Consider the following 16,743-nt stretch of genomic DNA (forward strand, 5'->3'; position numbering starts at 1 on the left):
GGCTGAGATCTGGAGGTACCCAAACACCTGTGCGATTTCTCCTGATGAGAGTAGTGGACAGAAAGGGAGACATGTTTCAACTTATTGTGTTTTTTCTTCTTGGACATTCCTGAGGATTTGGTTTGGGATGATGACCACTCTGGAACTTTGAGTGGGCCTTCAGAGCCTTCCAGCTGTGGTCGGTGAAACAGAGCTTGTCCTCACGGTCACAAATGGCCTCTGTTAGACCTGGCATCTTTGGCGTGGTTTTCCCCTATCTTTTTGCCTCTGCCTCCTGTATTTTTGATGCTGTGCTGGATTTCGTTTTTGCTGGTTTAGATGCTTTGGGCACTCTGCCACTGCTGATCAGTGCCAGAGGGTAGGTGCTCCCTATGTAAATTGTTATCATGATTGGATATACATGATTGGCATATTTGTATCACCCCGAATTCCCTAGTAAAATGCACTGGGTGTGCCAGGGCTGGTGATGACAAATGCTACTAGTGGGCCTGCAGCACTGATTGTGCCACCCACATGAGTTGCCCTAAAATGGTGTCTCTGGCCTGCCACTGCAGTGCCTGTGTGCAGTCTAGGAACTGCTGTGTCCTCCTGGTCAGTGTCCCCACTGACCAGGCCTAACCCTTTCCTTTTTGTGCACATTAGTCACCCCTATGGAAGGCCTAAAGTACCCCCCTGGGCAGGGTGCAGTGTATGTAAAAGGTAGAGCATGTACTAGTGCAGGTGACATGCTCTGGTAGTGAATTACAGCCATTTTCGTTTTTCACTACTGTAAGGCTATCTTGCTCCATAGATTAACATGGGGGATGCTGGCGACAGTGGCTTCCAGCATTTCTTCCCATAGGAACAAGATAGGACAAGAGTATCTAGCATCCCTGAACTCAGAATTTAATAACACATCTTTTAGGAAAGGTTGTTTTAAAATCCTGTGTTTGGGAACAGCACTTTTAGAAAGATGCTGTACTCTTGTCTGACCCTTCTGTGTGCCTTGGCCTGTTTGTGTATTGACTGTCTGGTTTGAGAGTGACAGGGGCTGGGGATTCCCCAGGAGGCTGGCTGGGTCAACCCTAGGCTGAATGACTGCATTTGCAACCTGAGTGGTGGAAGGAGTTAGCACCTGGGCCTGAATAGGGCTGTGCCTGCCTGCCACAATGCTGGCTCCATCTCCTGCTGGGCGGCCGACGACCCTGCCCCTCACTCTGAAAGGAAAGGAGAAGCCAGGAAAACAAAGTACTCAAGAAACACCCAGAACTGGTTCAGACCGGGCTCAGGGCCCACATGCACAAAGAGAACAAAGACTTTTAGGGGTATAAGTACAGGACCCCTGAAAACAGAAAATTAGATCATCCTGGAATCAAGAAGGAACCTCTGCCAAGGAGAAAGCTGAATCTGAAGAAGGAAGACTATCCTGTTGTTGCTCTGCTGGACTGACCTGTTGCTTTGCTGCCAAGGAGAGGGGTAGGACTTTGCTGTTGTGCTGTGTCCCCTGTCTTGAAGGAATCCCCAAGGGCCTGAGAAGAGCTGGCTCCCTGTTCTGAAGTCCCAGGAACAAAAGGACTTCACCCCCAACTTCCCTGAACTCTGCTGAGAGAGGTCTGTCCTTCCTAGAGTGCTTGATCCAATTGTGGTTCCTCTGGAAGTTGTACCTGTGCTGGGAAGCTTGAAACTAAGCTTGAGAGACTTTTTTGCAATTGAAAAGTTATCGCATCACTCGCTGCGGAGCGCATCCCCGACAGTGCGAGAAGTTTCCCGCCGCTACGAAGGTCGAGATCGTTGCAGCGCCTGTTGCCGCTGTCAGAGCCGTCGCATTCTTCGTTAGCGGGACGCACCCGATTGGTGCGGGAAGCCTAACATCGCTGCGAGTGTCCTCGCAGAGCCTTTCGTCGCTGGGCGAGATCGCCGCACTGCTTGCTTGCGGATCGCATCACGTCGCTGCGAGTGTCGTCGCAGAAACAATCGCGTCGAGGAGCTGCGAGAGAGAAGATCACCGCTGGTCAGCGCATCGTCGCCCGGGAGATTGTCGCACCTCCAAAGATCGTCGCATCGTGCCTTTGCGAGAATAAACTTCCTACAGAACCTACGCACCAGAATCCATACAAGTGGCCTTTCTCCAGGCCGGATTCGTCGCAACACGCCCGCTGCTGCAGCGGGGCTGTCGCATCGCCTCCCCAGGGTCTCAGGAGCAACACATCGCTTGTTTTCCACCGCACCAGCTTCTGCTTTTGGAACTTTGTCGCAACTAAAAGGTACTGTGAGTAAACGTGACGCAACTGTGAACTTTTCACGCATCCGTGGATTATTTTATCGCAACCTAAAGAACTTACATTACAACCTTAAGAACTCTTTTTGAAACCATATTCTTGAACTGTGTATGTTGGATTTTTGTCGTTTTGGTCTTGTGTAGTTTAGATTAAATACCTTTATTTTTCTAAACTGTTGTGGAGTCAGTTTGTGGTGTTTTCACTGTGTTACTGTGAGTGTTGGTACAAATACTTTACACATTGCCTCCTGAAAAGCCTTGACTGCTCGTGCGAAGCTACCTAGAGGGTGAGCAGGGGTTATCTCAGAGGGTTTCCTCCTTACCCTGACTAGAATCAAGGGTCCCTATTTGGACAGTGGTACCTACCTCTGCCAACTAGAGACCCCCAGTTTTAACAGCCTCCCCTGAAAGCATTTGCTGCACTGACTTTGTGTCATGCCAGGAGTCCACACCCTAGAGACAGACCTTATGAGTGTCCGGTAATGATATATGTTTGTAGTCATTCTTGCAGGACTTTTTTTTTTGATAATCAAGTTTATTAACATTTTTGCAGATCAAAAACATCGGTAGCAATCAGACATGTTATAAAGGTACATCATATTAAATAGGGTAAGGTTTAGACTCACTCGATACTTGGGGGGGGGCCCTGCCCCGCCCGCTGCTCATCACTTACGCATCCGTTTGGACCCTTCACACTGGCAATAAATTAAACCACTTGCCCCATATTTTCTTAAAGAGTTCTGGACAACCTCGGGCCTCAAAGAGTGGCTCCTCTTGGGTACAGCACCAGTCCACCCCCGCCTCCAGTTCCTCAAGGTGGGCGGCCTGGCCTGGGACAAAAGTGCAGTGATGTCCCGCTTTGCCACCGCTATTGCTGTGCCCAGAAAGCGCTTGTCTGCCTGTGATCCATCAAGGACATCGAACACTCCCAGGATCAGGCATACCGGGCCGTGAGGGACCTCCCACCCTAGGGCTTGCGTGAGTTCACGTTCCACTCCCGCCCAGAATGGCGCAAGGCAGGGCATTGCCACACCAATTAAAAAGTATGGCTGGGGCGTGGCTGCAGCGCAGACACGCGGGCCGGGGTGAGGTATGCAGTGTGGAGGTAGTAGAGTTGAACTAGACGCAACTTGGAGGAAGTCGTCAGAGTCTTGGGTGCCATAAGAGCATCCCTCCAGTCCGCGTCTTCCAGGGGACCCAGCCACCCCTCCCACCGAGCTCGGAGCGTGTCTAAGGACGCGGGGCTGTTGTTCACCAAGGAGCGGTAAATCCGCGAGACCCCCGCTCTGCCCAGGTTCCCCATCATCGCTTGGGCCTCCAAGAGCTTAAATTCGGGGAGGGAGGTAGGGGACAGAATATGGGCTCCGAGGGCGTGCCTCAACTGCAAGTATTTGTAGAATTGGGAAGAGTGAAGGGAGTGGCGGTGCTGTAGGTCTGCAAATGATCTAACATGGTCTCCCACTCAAACATCCCCAAGTAGCGAGATCCCGATGTGGTCCCATTTACGGAAGTTCTGAAGGGACGAGACCTCCTCCAGCCAGGCCCCCTCCATAGAGGCGTCTGTCTGGTGAGTTTCCGGTCCCATCCAACGTACCCTAGGGCGGTGCGCCATGCCATGAGCACCGTTCTAGAGGTGGGGGGAGGGGGGGAGAGAGCCAGCGTTACTGGGGTCCCGTACAGGTAGGCCTGGATTTGCGCAAAGTCCATCGACCGGAGCTCCACTCTGTACGCCGGGTCGGACCAGCTGCCCGCAATTCAGTCATGGATCACAATCAGCCTCGTGGCCAAATAGTAGAGGTGGAGATTAGTTACCCCCATTCGCCCATCATAAGGAGGTATGCGTCAATGCGCTAGGGACATGCTCGGCCTGCCTCCTCCCCAAAATCGGGCGAGGATGCCGTCCAACTCTTGAAACCAGCCGCTGGGGAGATGAGTGGTCACGTTTTGTAGAATGTATAGGAAGCGGGGGAGGACCATCATTTTGAAGATAGCACTCCTACCATGGCGATTAAGGGGAAGGGTCTGCCATCTTCTGAGGTCCGCTTTGGCCTTGGAGACTAGGGGTGTGATGTTCAGGGCCCATTCAAGCTCTCGGATGAGGGCCACCCACACCCCCAGGTACTTGAAGGATTGCCTCCGCAGGGGGATGGTCGTCTGCCAATCGAAGCATGCCCTGGAGGAATGCAAGAGAACTAGGGTGAACTTCGCAGAATTGGGTTTGAGGCCAGATACCCGCTCAAAAGCCAAAAGGGCGTCCAGGCATCTCGGGCCAGAGCTCTCTGTGTCCGCCAGGAATAGAAGGACGCCATCAGCTTACAGGGAAATCTTGTCAATCTGGTGCGAATCCCAGGCCCAGCTGTGGATGAGGGGGTCCTGATGGATGAGAGAAGCTAAAGGTTCCATTGCAAGTACGAATAGAAGTTCCCCATCCGGAGAGACACCCTGGCGTGTGTCCCTCCGGATGGGGAACGCCTCCAAAGCCAAGCCATTGATAAGGACCCTAGCCTTGGGGCGGAGTAAAGGACCCGGATGAGGCATCGAAAGGGAGGCCGAAGTCCATCCTCTCCAACACATCCTCCAGGTAGCCCCAATACACCGTATCAAATGCTTTCTCAAAGTCTATGAAAAGCAGTGCAAGATACGGGGTGAGGAGGTGGCGGTGCGCAAGGGCGAGATGGAGATGGCGTATGCAGTGCCGGGTGCCTCGGGCAGGCATGAAGCCGCATTGATCGGGGTGCACCAGTTCATGTAAGTGGGGACGTAGCCGTTGGTCCACCACGGTGGCAAAGAGTTTAATTTCCATGTTAATAAGCGAAATGGGGCAGTAGTCTGAACACACTAGGGAAGGTGGCTGTGTCTTCAGAATGACTACAATAGCGGCCACATCAGTCTCTGGTGGGAAGGCCCCCACTTCGATTACGTGCTCAAACAGGTCTTGTATGTGCGGGGCCAACGTGTCTCAGTAAGCCGCATAGTATTCCTGGGGATAACAGTCGGGCCTGGGCGTTTTGTCAGAGCGCAACAAAGAGATAGCCCCGTGTATCTCTTCTGGGGAGAGGGGTCGGTCCAAGAACTCGTAGTCAGTCTGGGAAAGACAGGGCAACTGAGTCCCAGTCTCGGACATCAAACCTGCCAAGGAGGTCCGGGGAGGGTGGGCTGCGTAGAGGGTTGAGTAGTAGTCCGCGAACGTCTGGGCAATGTCGTGGGAGGTAGTGTGGTGGGTTCCAGTTCCATCTCGAATCTAGGGAATAATGCGATAAGGCTCTGGGGTGTGAGACCAGGTTCTGGAGGAGTTTGCTATTCTTATTGCCCCAGCCGTACACGCGCGCAACCGAAGAGCGCCAAAGCATTTTCGCGGACTCCAATGAGATCACTTCCAGGGCGGGACGGATCAGATGTTGAGCCGCACAAAGCCACCTATCTGCCCGCAAGGCAATTGCTGAGAAAAACCTCTGGATCCAGTCTGACACTTGGGCTGCTATTAGAAGTATCGATCAGAGGTCTATCATCTTTGGGGGCGAGATTCCTGCACATTTCCAAAAGATTTGGTTTGCAACAAAAAAAATCAGTCAAAACTGAACTTGGTAGGGACATTGCTCCAAATCTGCATTGATGGGTGTGAAAAATGAAGTACTGGCTTCAGCATGGAGTGTATATATTCAGCTATGAGTCGTCACTTCCGGAGAAAGGATAGAGTAACAATGGAGGCATGCAGATTCTATATGTAATTGGTTCATGATCTAGTTTGGTGCATGGGGACATTTAAAAGGTGAGAAATCTGCAGGCACAAGTATCTATCAGACATGGTGGGACCAATCTATCCCTGATAAGTGTTTTCAGATGGAAAGGAATAGGTATGTTTAATGGAGGTTCCTGCTCTAAAAAGATTAATGGAACAAAGAGCAGAAAGCTCTTAATTAACGGCTATCAAAGCAGTTTCATATCCACTCGGTGAAAGGGTACACCCAAGATTATTATTGTAAAAGCTCCAGGGCCCAAGATGAACATAGCTTGATATCACCCATCAGCATTTGAGCAATAAAGCTACTAACATCTTTTCCACTATGTCCCTTCTCTATACTTTGACTGAGCTAAGAATATAGGCAAAGGACAGCTGAATCTCCCAATTACAGCATTTCATTTTGTTCTGCTAAAAAGGAATACAACAACTTTTGCTATCTATTTCATATATGCATAGAAGTGAAGAAACACTACTCACCTGTGCACAAATTCAGGGGTGATCTGCTCCCTATCCACATGTGGCTCTGATACCACGGGCTCTGGTTGTTCAAACACTATCGGCAGGGTAGGTTCCTCCACTTCCATTGTGGCCCTGTGAGAAGAAGCAGTGTGGTGAGTACAACTCAAGGGTAAAATACATGTTTAATAGGGCTTTGTAAGGAAATTGGGTGTATATATGTTGTGGTTGTGTGACCTCAGCATGTAATATACATGCCAATCCCTTAAGGACCAGAAGGTTTCGCTTGAGAAAACCGTAGCTATGGCTCTGAGCAGTCAGGCTTACACAAAGGAACAAGTGTTAAGCATTTAAACACTAATATAATTGAAAAAAGGAATACACAAGACACTCAGGAAAAATGACACCGATTTCTAAAAATAGATTTAGTTTTATGCCTTTCTAGACACCAAAATGAAAAAAATCCACTTGAGAGTTACGGAGATACAGAATATACAATGTACAGAATAAAAGTATACTTTTTTTTATTTGTTAAATAATCTTTCAATAAGCAGCGAGATCATAAAACTCATCCTTACAAATTATTAAAATCAATTATCAATGGGGACAAACAAACGGAATAACTGAAAATGGAGAAAGTGCATTAGAAGATTATTATGATAAGTAGAAGTCCCCATTTGGCAGACTCCTTTGCAGATTTAGCTGACATATATCATTTCCACAATTAAAATAAAGAAAGTGAATCGGAGGATTGTTGTGATGAGTGCAAGCCCAACGCTGCAGGACTCCTCTATGGAATTAAGCTAACATTTATGTCTCCCACAACTACTGTAGTTGTGTGAGACATGTAGTTGTGGGAGTGCATGTGCAATTTCAGGATCATGGTGACAATAAGAAGTAGCAAAGCATGTATAACTTCCACAACTACATTCTCGAAGTGCATGTGCACAGTTATTCAAGAAATTTCAGGATCATACAATAGAGAACCAGCAAAAGAACTTAGGTGGGAAAAGGTTCATATATTAAAGGAGTCATTTAAAAGCAAGATTTATTTGGTCCCATAGTACAACAAACACTATCATGATAAAAATGATCCTGAGAAGGTTGGACTAAATTAAAACGGTGATTCCCACATCAAAATACAAGTTTAAACTTGATTTGGATAACGACCGTGGCAGCAACATGCAATATCGTAAAAAACAGGCTTGTGGTAAAATGAGTTTGTATACAGTAAATATGTAATTTTTCTTAACTGTGGACTTATAAACTTTTTTAGGAAAAATCTGGGTAAGTATCAATGTTACTTCCAGTTACTTTAAGCCATCAACTAAGACAGGGAGCACTTTCATCCTTTTGCTATAGGTTCCTATTGAAGTGGTCCTAATGCAAGGGATACTGGATGCTGAAGATGCTCAAGGATGCTGTATATGTAAGGCGGTCGACGGGGGTCATCCTGAGGCTACTCCTCAGTCCACAAACATGACAGGGTGGTTTTGGCCACAGGGGTTAATGTCCCACGAAGTGCCTAAAATCGAGCAGTCCAGTCGCTACTGGATTACCAGTCACTCGGTATCCCGTATACAGCAAAATCCTTTCTTGGATGATAACATCTTCTTGGTGAATAAGCTGTACTTCAATGACTCCCCCAGGTTCAGCAGACACAGGAGCAACTTTGAGCATCGGGTTCTGGTCTATGGTGTTCCACGGCGATGAGGAGTGTCGGCTTAAAGACATGTGCTACAGACTCGCCTCACCAGTCTTCTTCCACTATTGTGCTGCGAACAGTAGATCAGACAAAGACCCCCGGGAGTCTCTTGCTTCAGCTGGGCTCGATAGACAACTTCTCCACTAGCAGGACACAGCAGGCACAGTCCCCCCGGTGCAGTTCATGCCAGTGCAGCCTCTCTTTGCCGGTTCCTTGGAGCAGCAGGGCAGTCTTTCTGCTGTCCTCTCTTCCAGTCCTTCGCAATCTGAGTAGTGAGTGCCGGGGTGCCCTTTTTATGCCCAGAATATGTCCTCAGGGTGGACGCAGTCAGTAGCCAATGGGCTACTATGTTCCCTCCCTCCTGATGACCACTTCCTGTGAAGTGTGGCATCTGTCTATGTCCGCATTTTCCATCCTGCCCACTTTTAAGATGACAAACATTTTCTCTGCGTCTAGAGCTCCCTGGCCCAACCCAGAGGTGTTGCTACCAGGGAGTCTATACGCCCCAAGAAAACCGGTGTGACAACTCACTTCTCCTCTATGTCCATAGTGCCAGCCTGTCTGCCTAAACTACAGGGCAGCCCCTCTACCAAGTGTTTCCCTTTGTCCCTTCAAAGGCATCTTCTCCTTTGAAGCTTGCCTATTGGGCTAACACCCGTGTGGCTTCCTGCCAGGGAAAGGTAACACTTCTTACCCATGCAGGCTTCAATTGTATCCTTTCCTGGGAGTCGTTCACTTCTCCCCAGGAGGGCAGAAGGCTGTCTGAGGACAGTCTTTGTGTGCAATCGTAAATGGGCACCGGAAACCTTGGACGATTTGTGTGCAATCGTAAATGGGCACCGGAAACCTTGGACAACTAAAGTGGCAACTTCTATGGCTGCACTATGCCGAGCAGTGACACTAAATTCGATTTACTCAGGGCGTAGCCTGAGGTGTCAAGATGGCGGAACAACTACCCGGTGAGTGGGGCTGAGCCAGGTCCGGCTACCATTGTCGGGTAGCGGCGCCGGGAGTCAGGCACCGGCCCACCCGCCCCCCTTCCCCCTCACTGAATTAGTGACTTTTACCCTTGTGCTGCCGACCCATCTCTGAGGCGACCCTTCCCCTACGGCTGGAGGTGGGTTGCGGAGGCCCGTGGATTTGCTTTGGCCCCTTTGGACACTGCTTACCGCCTTCCATTGTACTGGGGCGGTGGACTCGGCCCTCGGAGCGGCCTTTCACGCCACTCTAGGTCCCTTCCCTGTTAGGATCTGCTGGCGCCATACTACTCACACGAGGACAGTGAGCTCGGCCCTGCCTGGGCCCCTACTCTTCGTAGGCCGTGACAGTGCTGAGGCCTCACCCCGGCTCTTGGGCCTAACCGACCTCCCAGGACAACACAGGCCGCGTGAGGCCTCCATCTGCGGGCCCTTGGTGAGTGGAGTTGGAGTTGGGGATGGGCTGCCATGTCGGGTGGCGGTGCAGAGGGACAATGTTGGAGTTCCTGCCCCCCTCCCCTCACTGATCTACCTTACCTTCCCCTACGCTACGAATCCTGCCTGGGGGCGCCTCTTTGCATGTGTCAACCTGTGGGCACGGGCTGGGCATGTGTGGACACCCCTGTCTCGTGGTGGCCCCCTCCCAATGCTGGACCCCACGTGGGGCTGGGATTTTGACCTGTGGCTTCGCCCACCCCCCCCACTACCTGCCGGGAGGGACCTCTCCACTATTCTCCAGGCAATTGGCGCCTCTCAAGCCTCGGTGGAGAACAAGATCGGCGAGTTGTGGGTGGATATGGCAAGGCTACAATACAATGGTCCACGCAAAACGAGTGGCCCAGACCGCCCGCCTGCTGCAGTTTGAGGCTCAGGCCGCTCAGTTGAAATCGACTCTTGCCACCGCAAAGGGTGCTCGTTCTAAGAGACAGCTGACGTTGCTCTGTGAAAAGAACTGTCAGATCTCCCTAGAATCAGCTAAAATGTTATGGCGTTCCTCAGTGGCACGTGTATATGGCTGGGGGGACAAGAACGGAAAACTGCTCCACAATTTGGTCTCCTAGCCCAAAGCCAACAGCATAATCCCTGAGGTTGGCGACGCAGCCAGCACCCACCATTTTACCTCGCATGCTATTGCCCAGGCCTTCGCGGGCTATTATGCCCAGCTTTACGTGATCCGGCCTCCCAAGGCATCCCTAGCTGACCTGTTGGAGGGGGCCGAGGTTCAACTACCCTGCCTTGCCCAGACTGTCTTGGAAGATCTGGACCTCCCCCTTACCCCGGAGGAGATATATGGGGACATTTCCCTCTTGCATTCCGGCAAGACGCCAGGGCCTGACGGCTACCCTCAGGAATACTACACGGCCTGCCGCAACTTGCTGGTTCCTCATTTAGACGATCTCTTCCGTCACGTGGTGGAGAAGGGGTCCTTCCCTCCGGAGACTGACGTGGCCACTATCATGGTTATCGATAAGACACAGGCACCATCCCTCTCCTGTGCGGATTACCGCCCAAATTCCCTCATCAATACCGGGGTGAATATTTTTGCCACTGCCTTGGCCCAATGCCTCTGCCCCCTCCTACACGAATTGGTCCACCCAGACCAATGTGGATTTATGCCTGCCCGAGGTACCTGACCCTGCATACGCCATCTCCACCAAAAGGGTGTCATTGGGGACGTTTAATACACTAGGTATATTATGCCAGAATGAGGCAGGGGTCAGATCTTTAATAGCTGATCATCGTGGCATTAGCCTGTTAAAATCTTTTGAGATTATTGGTCTCCAAGAGACTTGGGACACCTGGGGGACTTCTTTCCTTGATGGTTATGCTGTTTTTCATGTCCATGCTATACCTTTGCCACATGGAAGAGCAAAGGGGGAGTTGGTGACATTTGTGAACCTAAAATTAGGCCATGACATGGTGAGTCCCTTTTAATTTGGTAAATGTACTAGGTGTCCTTCTAACCATGCTTCAATAGACAAGTGTCCTAATAATTTATGTCTACAACTCATTTTCTTCAGTAGAACTTTTGGAGATAGATCTCAAAATGTTTTTGGAAGGTTTCTTCCTGTTTCGGACAATCTCACCATTGATTCTGCTTTTAGAGGATTTTAATATACATCCTTGTGTTGTATATTTATCTTTCCTCTATTTCCATGCTCTACCATAGTTCTTACCTGTGTCACTCATTCCAGAATGTAGATGGCTCTGCCTCCTCCTAGTGTTCTAGGTGGTGACAGTTTGTGCCTGGCCAGCTTGTGTTGAGGTTGCTCTTTACCTTTCTCCTGCACTAAACCTCTTCTGGTACACCTGTGGTCTTCAGCTATTTACTACAATTTTGGCGACGAGGGTGGGACATTTGGTTCTCCAAGGTTGGCAAGGTTGGCCTCCAAACTCCAGGAATACCATTTTGACATTTCCCACATCTCTGGGTGGAGAAATTTCCAGGCTGACTGCCTATCTAGGTTGGCCGTTCCTTCTGGTCCTGATGTTGGATTTAGTCTAGAGGGCCTTGATGAGAATGTTGCCTGGATTGATGATGTTCTCCTGCTAACTGAGGGCTCCTTTTCTCGCTCTGAGTGGGTCGAAGCTATGTCTAGGGACAACGTCTTACAGGAGGTCATCCAGTTGATAGACTAAAGCAAGCAAAAAAAAACTGTGAGTCCATTTCTCATCCCTGGCAGCAGCACTAAGAATCTAAGGCAGCCCATCTACAACGTGGTGACAAGAAGTAAGAAATCTTGTAAAAGACTGTAAACTGATATTACATTTTGAAGTAACGAAAGAAGGAGCAAGTACTGGTTCTAAGTGAGTTAATTGCTGATCTCTGGCCGAGTATCAAAGAAAACAACTGCTGGCATCGCCCATAAATTCTTTGCTACAAGAAACTTTAAATATGAGAAAAATGAGAAGAGTAGCTCACGTTTGTGTTTCCCGCAGTTGTCAACCTGTGATGCAAATTTTGTTGGGGCAAGATTGAAAAAATCAAGAAAATCGTCTGAGGCAGATCTGACGTCACTCGCCATTACTGTGAGTCAGTTTCAAGATTTCTAGTTCATCTCGCATGCGCCATACTTGCGCTGTGTGTTGCTAGGAGGCAGCGTCTCGTGAAAGCATTTCATTGTCACTAAGGAGCACAGCGTTGCCACAGCAACATTCACAGAGCGTGTCATTGCCCTACGTGAAATGTCACGACGTGCTCAGGCAGCCATTTTGTAACAGGCACAACGCAACCGAGTGTATTTGAATGAAGTTAGGTAGATTTCTATCCCGTGTCTTTCCTCACGCCTATCTCCGAACTCGATGCTGTGAATTCCAGAATGTAGATGGCTCTGCCTCCTCCTAGTGTTCTAGGTGGTGACAGTTTGTGCCTGGCCAGCTTGTGTTGAGGTTGCTCTTTACCTTTCTCCTGCAATAAACCTCTTCTGGTACACCTGTGGTCTCCAGCTATTTACTACAATTTTGGCGACGATGTTTGCTAGCCAGTACCTGTGAAGACCTCATCTTGATGCCTGATTCCTCTTCAAGATTCTGTACCAGAAAGTGAGTCACAGCGGAGCACCCTCGACAAGAAACGAACCTGCGGCGTGCTGGTTTCATCAATTTCCCCTTGGTCCGCTTCAATTTCAAAGGAAGACGCCCTTCTGGGGAAATTGTGAGCATTTTTGGGAGTACATCGTGGAGCGGAGCTCGAGCGCAACCAGCGCTGACGTCATCGTCAGCTGATCGGTGAGTGAAGCGCGAGCGGCATTGTTGCCTAGGAGACGTCTCTACCTCGCTCTGACAACGCTGTTGTCCACCGTTACCTGGGAGACGCCTCCTTGCTTTGTTTCGCCGACGCGCACTTCCTTGTGCGTTCCAAGCCTCGTTTGGGTGCAATTCCAGCCTCGTTTTCAGCGGCGGCCATCTCTAACCTCAAGTGTTTGCTTTCCAAGCCTCGACTTCGATCGGCGGCCATCTTAAGCCACCCTAACGCGGATTTAACGTGATTTTCCTCGTTACAAAGTCAAACTCTTGCCTATTCCTGTCACAGCGCTCAGACATCATCTTGGACATTTCTTTGAATGAAAAGAGGTATGTTACTATTATAATTTAAAACTTAACCTGTTGTGCTAAATTTTCGTTTATTTCACCTTTGACTCTGCCAACCTGGTAAATATGGCACAACAATTTATATTTACTTTACCTCCTCAGTTCTTACCTGAGCCTGGGGTTCCAGACATACCTTGGGAAGACTGGTACATAATGTTTGACAATTACCTAGAAGCGCTGGATGGACAGGAATTTTCAGCCAAAAGGAAAAAGGCTATCCTTTTGAGTACTCTGGGCAAGGAAGGGCAGAGAGTTTTTAGATTCCTACCGAACACACTTGGAGCTAGTGGACAAGACATTGATGAGTTTAAAGAAGCGGTTGATCGTTTGGAGATCAGATTCGCAAAGGAGGAGAATCTGATTATGAACCGCTATAAATTCTATACACAACGTCAAAAAGACTCAGAAACAATAGATGATTTCGTGGCCAGACTTAGGGAGCTGTCTATAAAGTGCAAGTTCGGTTCTATGAACGATGAGCTCATAAGAGACCAATTAGTAGTCCAGTGCTCAAGTAAAAAAAATCCAAGAGAGGCTATGGGCTGCTAAGAACCCGACTTTGAAAGATGCTATCGATCTGGCCAAAGTGATTGAGGAGTCTAGTAAATGCATGAAGGTCCTGGATTCACACAAACCTTCTCCTCATCAAGAAGTCTCTGTGGTTTCTGACAAAGGTGGTGTTGCGGAGTGTGAACACTGCTCTGGTGACAATGTTGCTGTAGTGAAAAACAGACCCAGACCTTCTGCCAAGAAAACCTCAGTGAGCAAAGTCTGCAACAGGTGTGGCAGTAGTAGTCACTCTTCCGACGCAAGGTTTTGCTTTGCCTCAAACAAAGAGTGTTTGAAGTGCGGGAAAGTTGGACACTTCTCCAAAATGTGCAAGGCCAAAGCCAGACAGAGAGTGAATATTGTTGATGACTATGTTGATGATTCTGGCGTTGAGCCCGATAGACTCCTGGTCATTGATGATGTGGATGTCATCTGTGATGATCCAAGACAAACCAGACCCAAAGCCATTTTTAAGATTGACTCCCACGAGGTGTTGTTGATGGTTGACACTGGTTCTCGTCATACCATTATACCTAAGTCTACCTTTGATGCCTTTTGGGAAGGGGTGAATTTACATCCCAGTGATATTTCCCCTAAAGGTTTCAACGGCCAGAAAATAGAAATCCTTGGTTTCTTTGAATCTGAGATTACCTTTGAGAAGAGGTCTATCTTTGGGAAGGTTTATGTTTCTATTGATGGCCCTCCCATCTTAGGGTGGGTACATCAATATGACCTCCACATTGTTATTAATCCTAGGGCAAAGAATCAAATAATGGTGGTAGATGATGACTCTATTGAGTTTATCCTTTCTGAATTTGGGTCTGTCTTCAGGGAGGAGTTGGGTGAGCTTCGGGGGTATGCCCATCTTATAAAACTGAAGAAAGATAGTTTGCCTGTGCAACATCGTGTAAGGAGGATTCCCATTTCTATCCGCAATGAGGTGAAACTCCTAATTGAAGAGATGCTCCAGTCTGGGGTAATTGAACCCACAGAAGCATCAGCATGGGTTTCGCCCGTCGTGATTTCTAAAAAATCAGACGGAAAATTGAGATTCTGTGTGGACCTCAGGTCCCTAAACAAGTGTGTCGTTGCTGACACTTTCCCTTACCCAATATTACGGAGATGGTCTCCACTTTTCAGGGGGCAAGATACTTTTCCAAACTTGACCTGAAGAGTGCCTACCATCAGGTTAAGCTCCATGAATCCTCGAAGCATCTTACGGCCTTAATCACCCTGGAAGGGATTTTCCAATTTACTCGTCTCCCCTTTGGGTTGATTTCGGCGGCGAGTGTCTTCCAAAGGTTGGTCAGCGAAATCTTCAAGGGGCTCAAAAACGTGGTGTTTTTTCAAGATGATATCTTGGTCTTTGGTGACTCCGTGGCAGATCACAACCTCGTGCTTAGGAATGTCTTACACAGAATCTGGGACACTGGCCTTACATTACGTAAGGAAAAGTGTTCTTTTCTTGTGGAGAACATTGAGTACTTGGGACATGAAATCTCTGTCAATGGAGTCAGACCAAAGAAGAATCTTCTTGATGCAATACGCCTAGCTCCTTGCCCGTCTGACAAGGACCAGTTGCGGTCATTCATGGGCTTAATCGAATACTACTCCAAGTTTGTGGAGAAATTCTCAGAGAAGACCTTGCCTCTGAGGGCCTTGTTGAAGAAGGGTTGCAAATTTTCCTGGGGCCCTGATCTAGAAGCATGTTTCAATGGTATCAAGGAAGCCATCTGCAATGCTAAGGTACTGGCCCCCTTTGATACTGCAAAACCCTCAACTCTCTTGGTAGATGCCAGTGCTCATGGTCTTGGTGCAGTTTTGCTTCAGTCTCACAAGGACGGCGACAGGCCGGTTGCTTTTGCCTCACGTACCCTTTCCAAATGTGAACAGAATTATTCTGTTATCGAGAAGGAGGCTTTGGCTGCTGCGTGGGGTGCTCATCACTTTCGACCCTATCTATGGGGCATTCGTTTCAACCTTAAGACTGACCACAAACCCCTTATACGCATTCTTTCTCCCGGGGGTGGGGCATTTGGTTCTCCAAGGTTGGCAAGGTTGGCCTCCAAACTCCAGGAATACCATTTTGACATTTCCCACATCTCTGGGTGGAGAAATTTCCAGGCTGACTGCCTATCTAGGTTGGCCGTTCCTTCTGGTCCTGATGTTGGATTTAGTCTAGAGGGCCTTGATGAGAATGTTGCCTGGATTGATGATGTTCTCCTGCTAACTGAGGGCTCCTTTTCTCGCATCTTGGCCAAACCCTGACGCAACAGCGTCTCAAGTTGAACTTCTGGTGGCCCGGTATGGACTCCATGGTTTCTTCTTGGGTTGAGGACTGTTATACTTGCAAGGTGGGTGAGAAGAGACTTAAGGTTTCTGCGGGATCTGAGATGGGTGTGCTGCAGTTCACTGAAATTCCGTGGCACACCATCTGTCTGGATTTCATAGGTCCCATGGCTGAGCTACCTCTTTCCCAGCGGTTTGCTGTTGTAATTGTGGATTGCCATTCCAAATGTTTGTCTGTGGAGTTTCTTAAAGACATCACTACGGTCACTACTATTAAACATCTTAGTTCTGTGTTTTTTAGGGAAGGTTTTCCTAGCGTTCTTATAACTGACAACGGTACGCAGTTGGTCTCGCATGAGATGCAAGCCTTTTTGTCTGATTGTGGTATTTCTCACCATAGGACTTCCCTCTACAACCCCCAGGGGAATGGTCTTTGTGAACGCCTTAATAGGTTGGTGAAGGGTACCGTTCAAATGGCCATCTCCAGTGGTTCGTCTGTCTCTTCCCTCGTTAGTGAAATGGTCTATGCGTATTGTACCACCCTTCACGGCTCTCACCTCAAATCCCCTTTTGAGATGATGAGGGGTAGGGTTCCCAGCACCAAACTCATTCCCTCTTGGCTCAAGGACTTGGTCTGTCAGTCCCTCTTGGGTGATGTGTCCAGAGTGGTCCCTAA

The 16,743-nt window shown here is 48.9% G+C and overlaps 1 protein-coding gene across 1 annotated transcript in view; it reads right to left on the reverse strand.

Annotated features, from left to right (window-relative positions):
• Positions 1 to 16,743, reverse strand: part of REC8 (REC8 meiotic recombination protein) — a 579,900-nt gene that overhangs the window by 64,182 nt on the left and 498,975 nt on the right. The window contains exon 17 of the mRNA XM_086920433.1: positions 6,477 to 6,590. Coding sequence (XP_086776559.1) covers positions 6,477 to 6,590 — 114 coding nt within the window. The remainder of the gene's footprint in view (positions 1 to 6,476; positions 6,591 to 16,743) is intronic.

This window comes from Lissotriton vulgaris, chromosome 5, assembly GCF_964263255.1.
Source record: "Lissotriton vulgaris chromosome 5, aLisVul1.2, whole genome shotgun sequence".
Lineage (NCBI taxonomy): Eukaryota > Metazoa > Chordata > Amphibia > Caudata > Salamandridae > Lissotriton > Lissotriton vulgaris.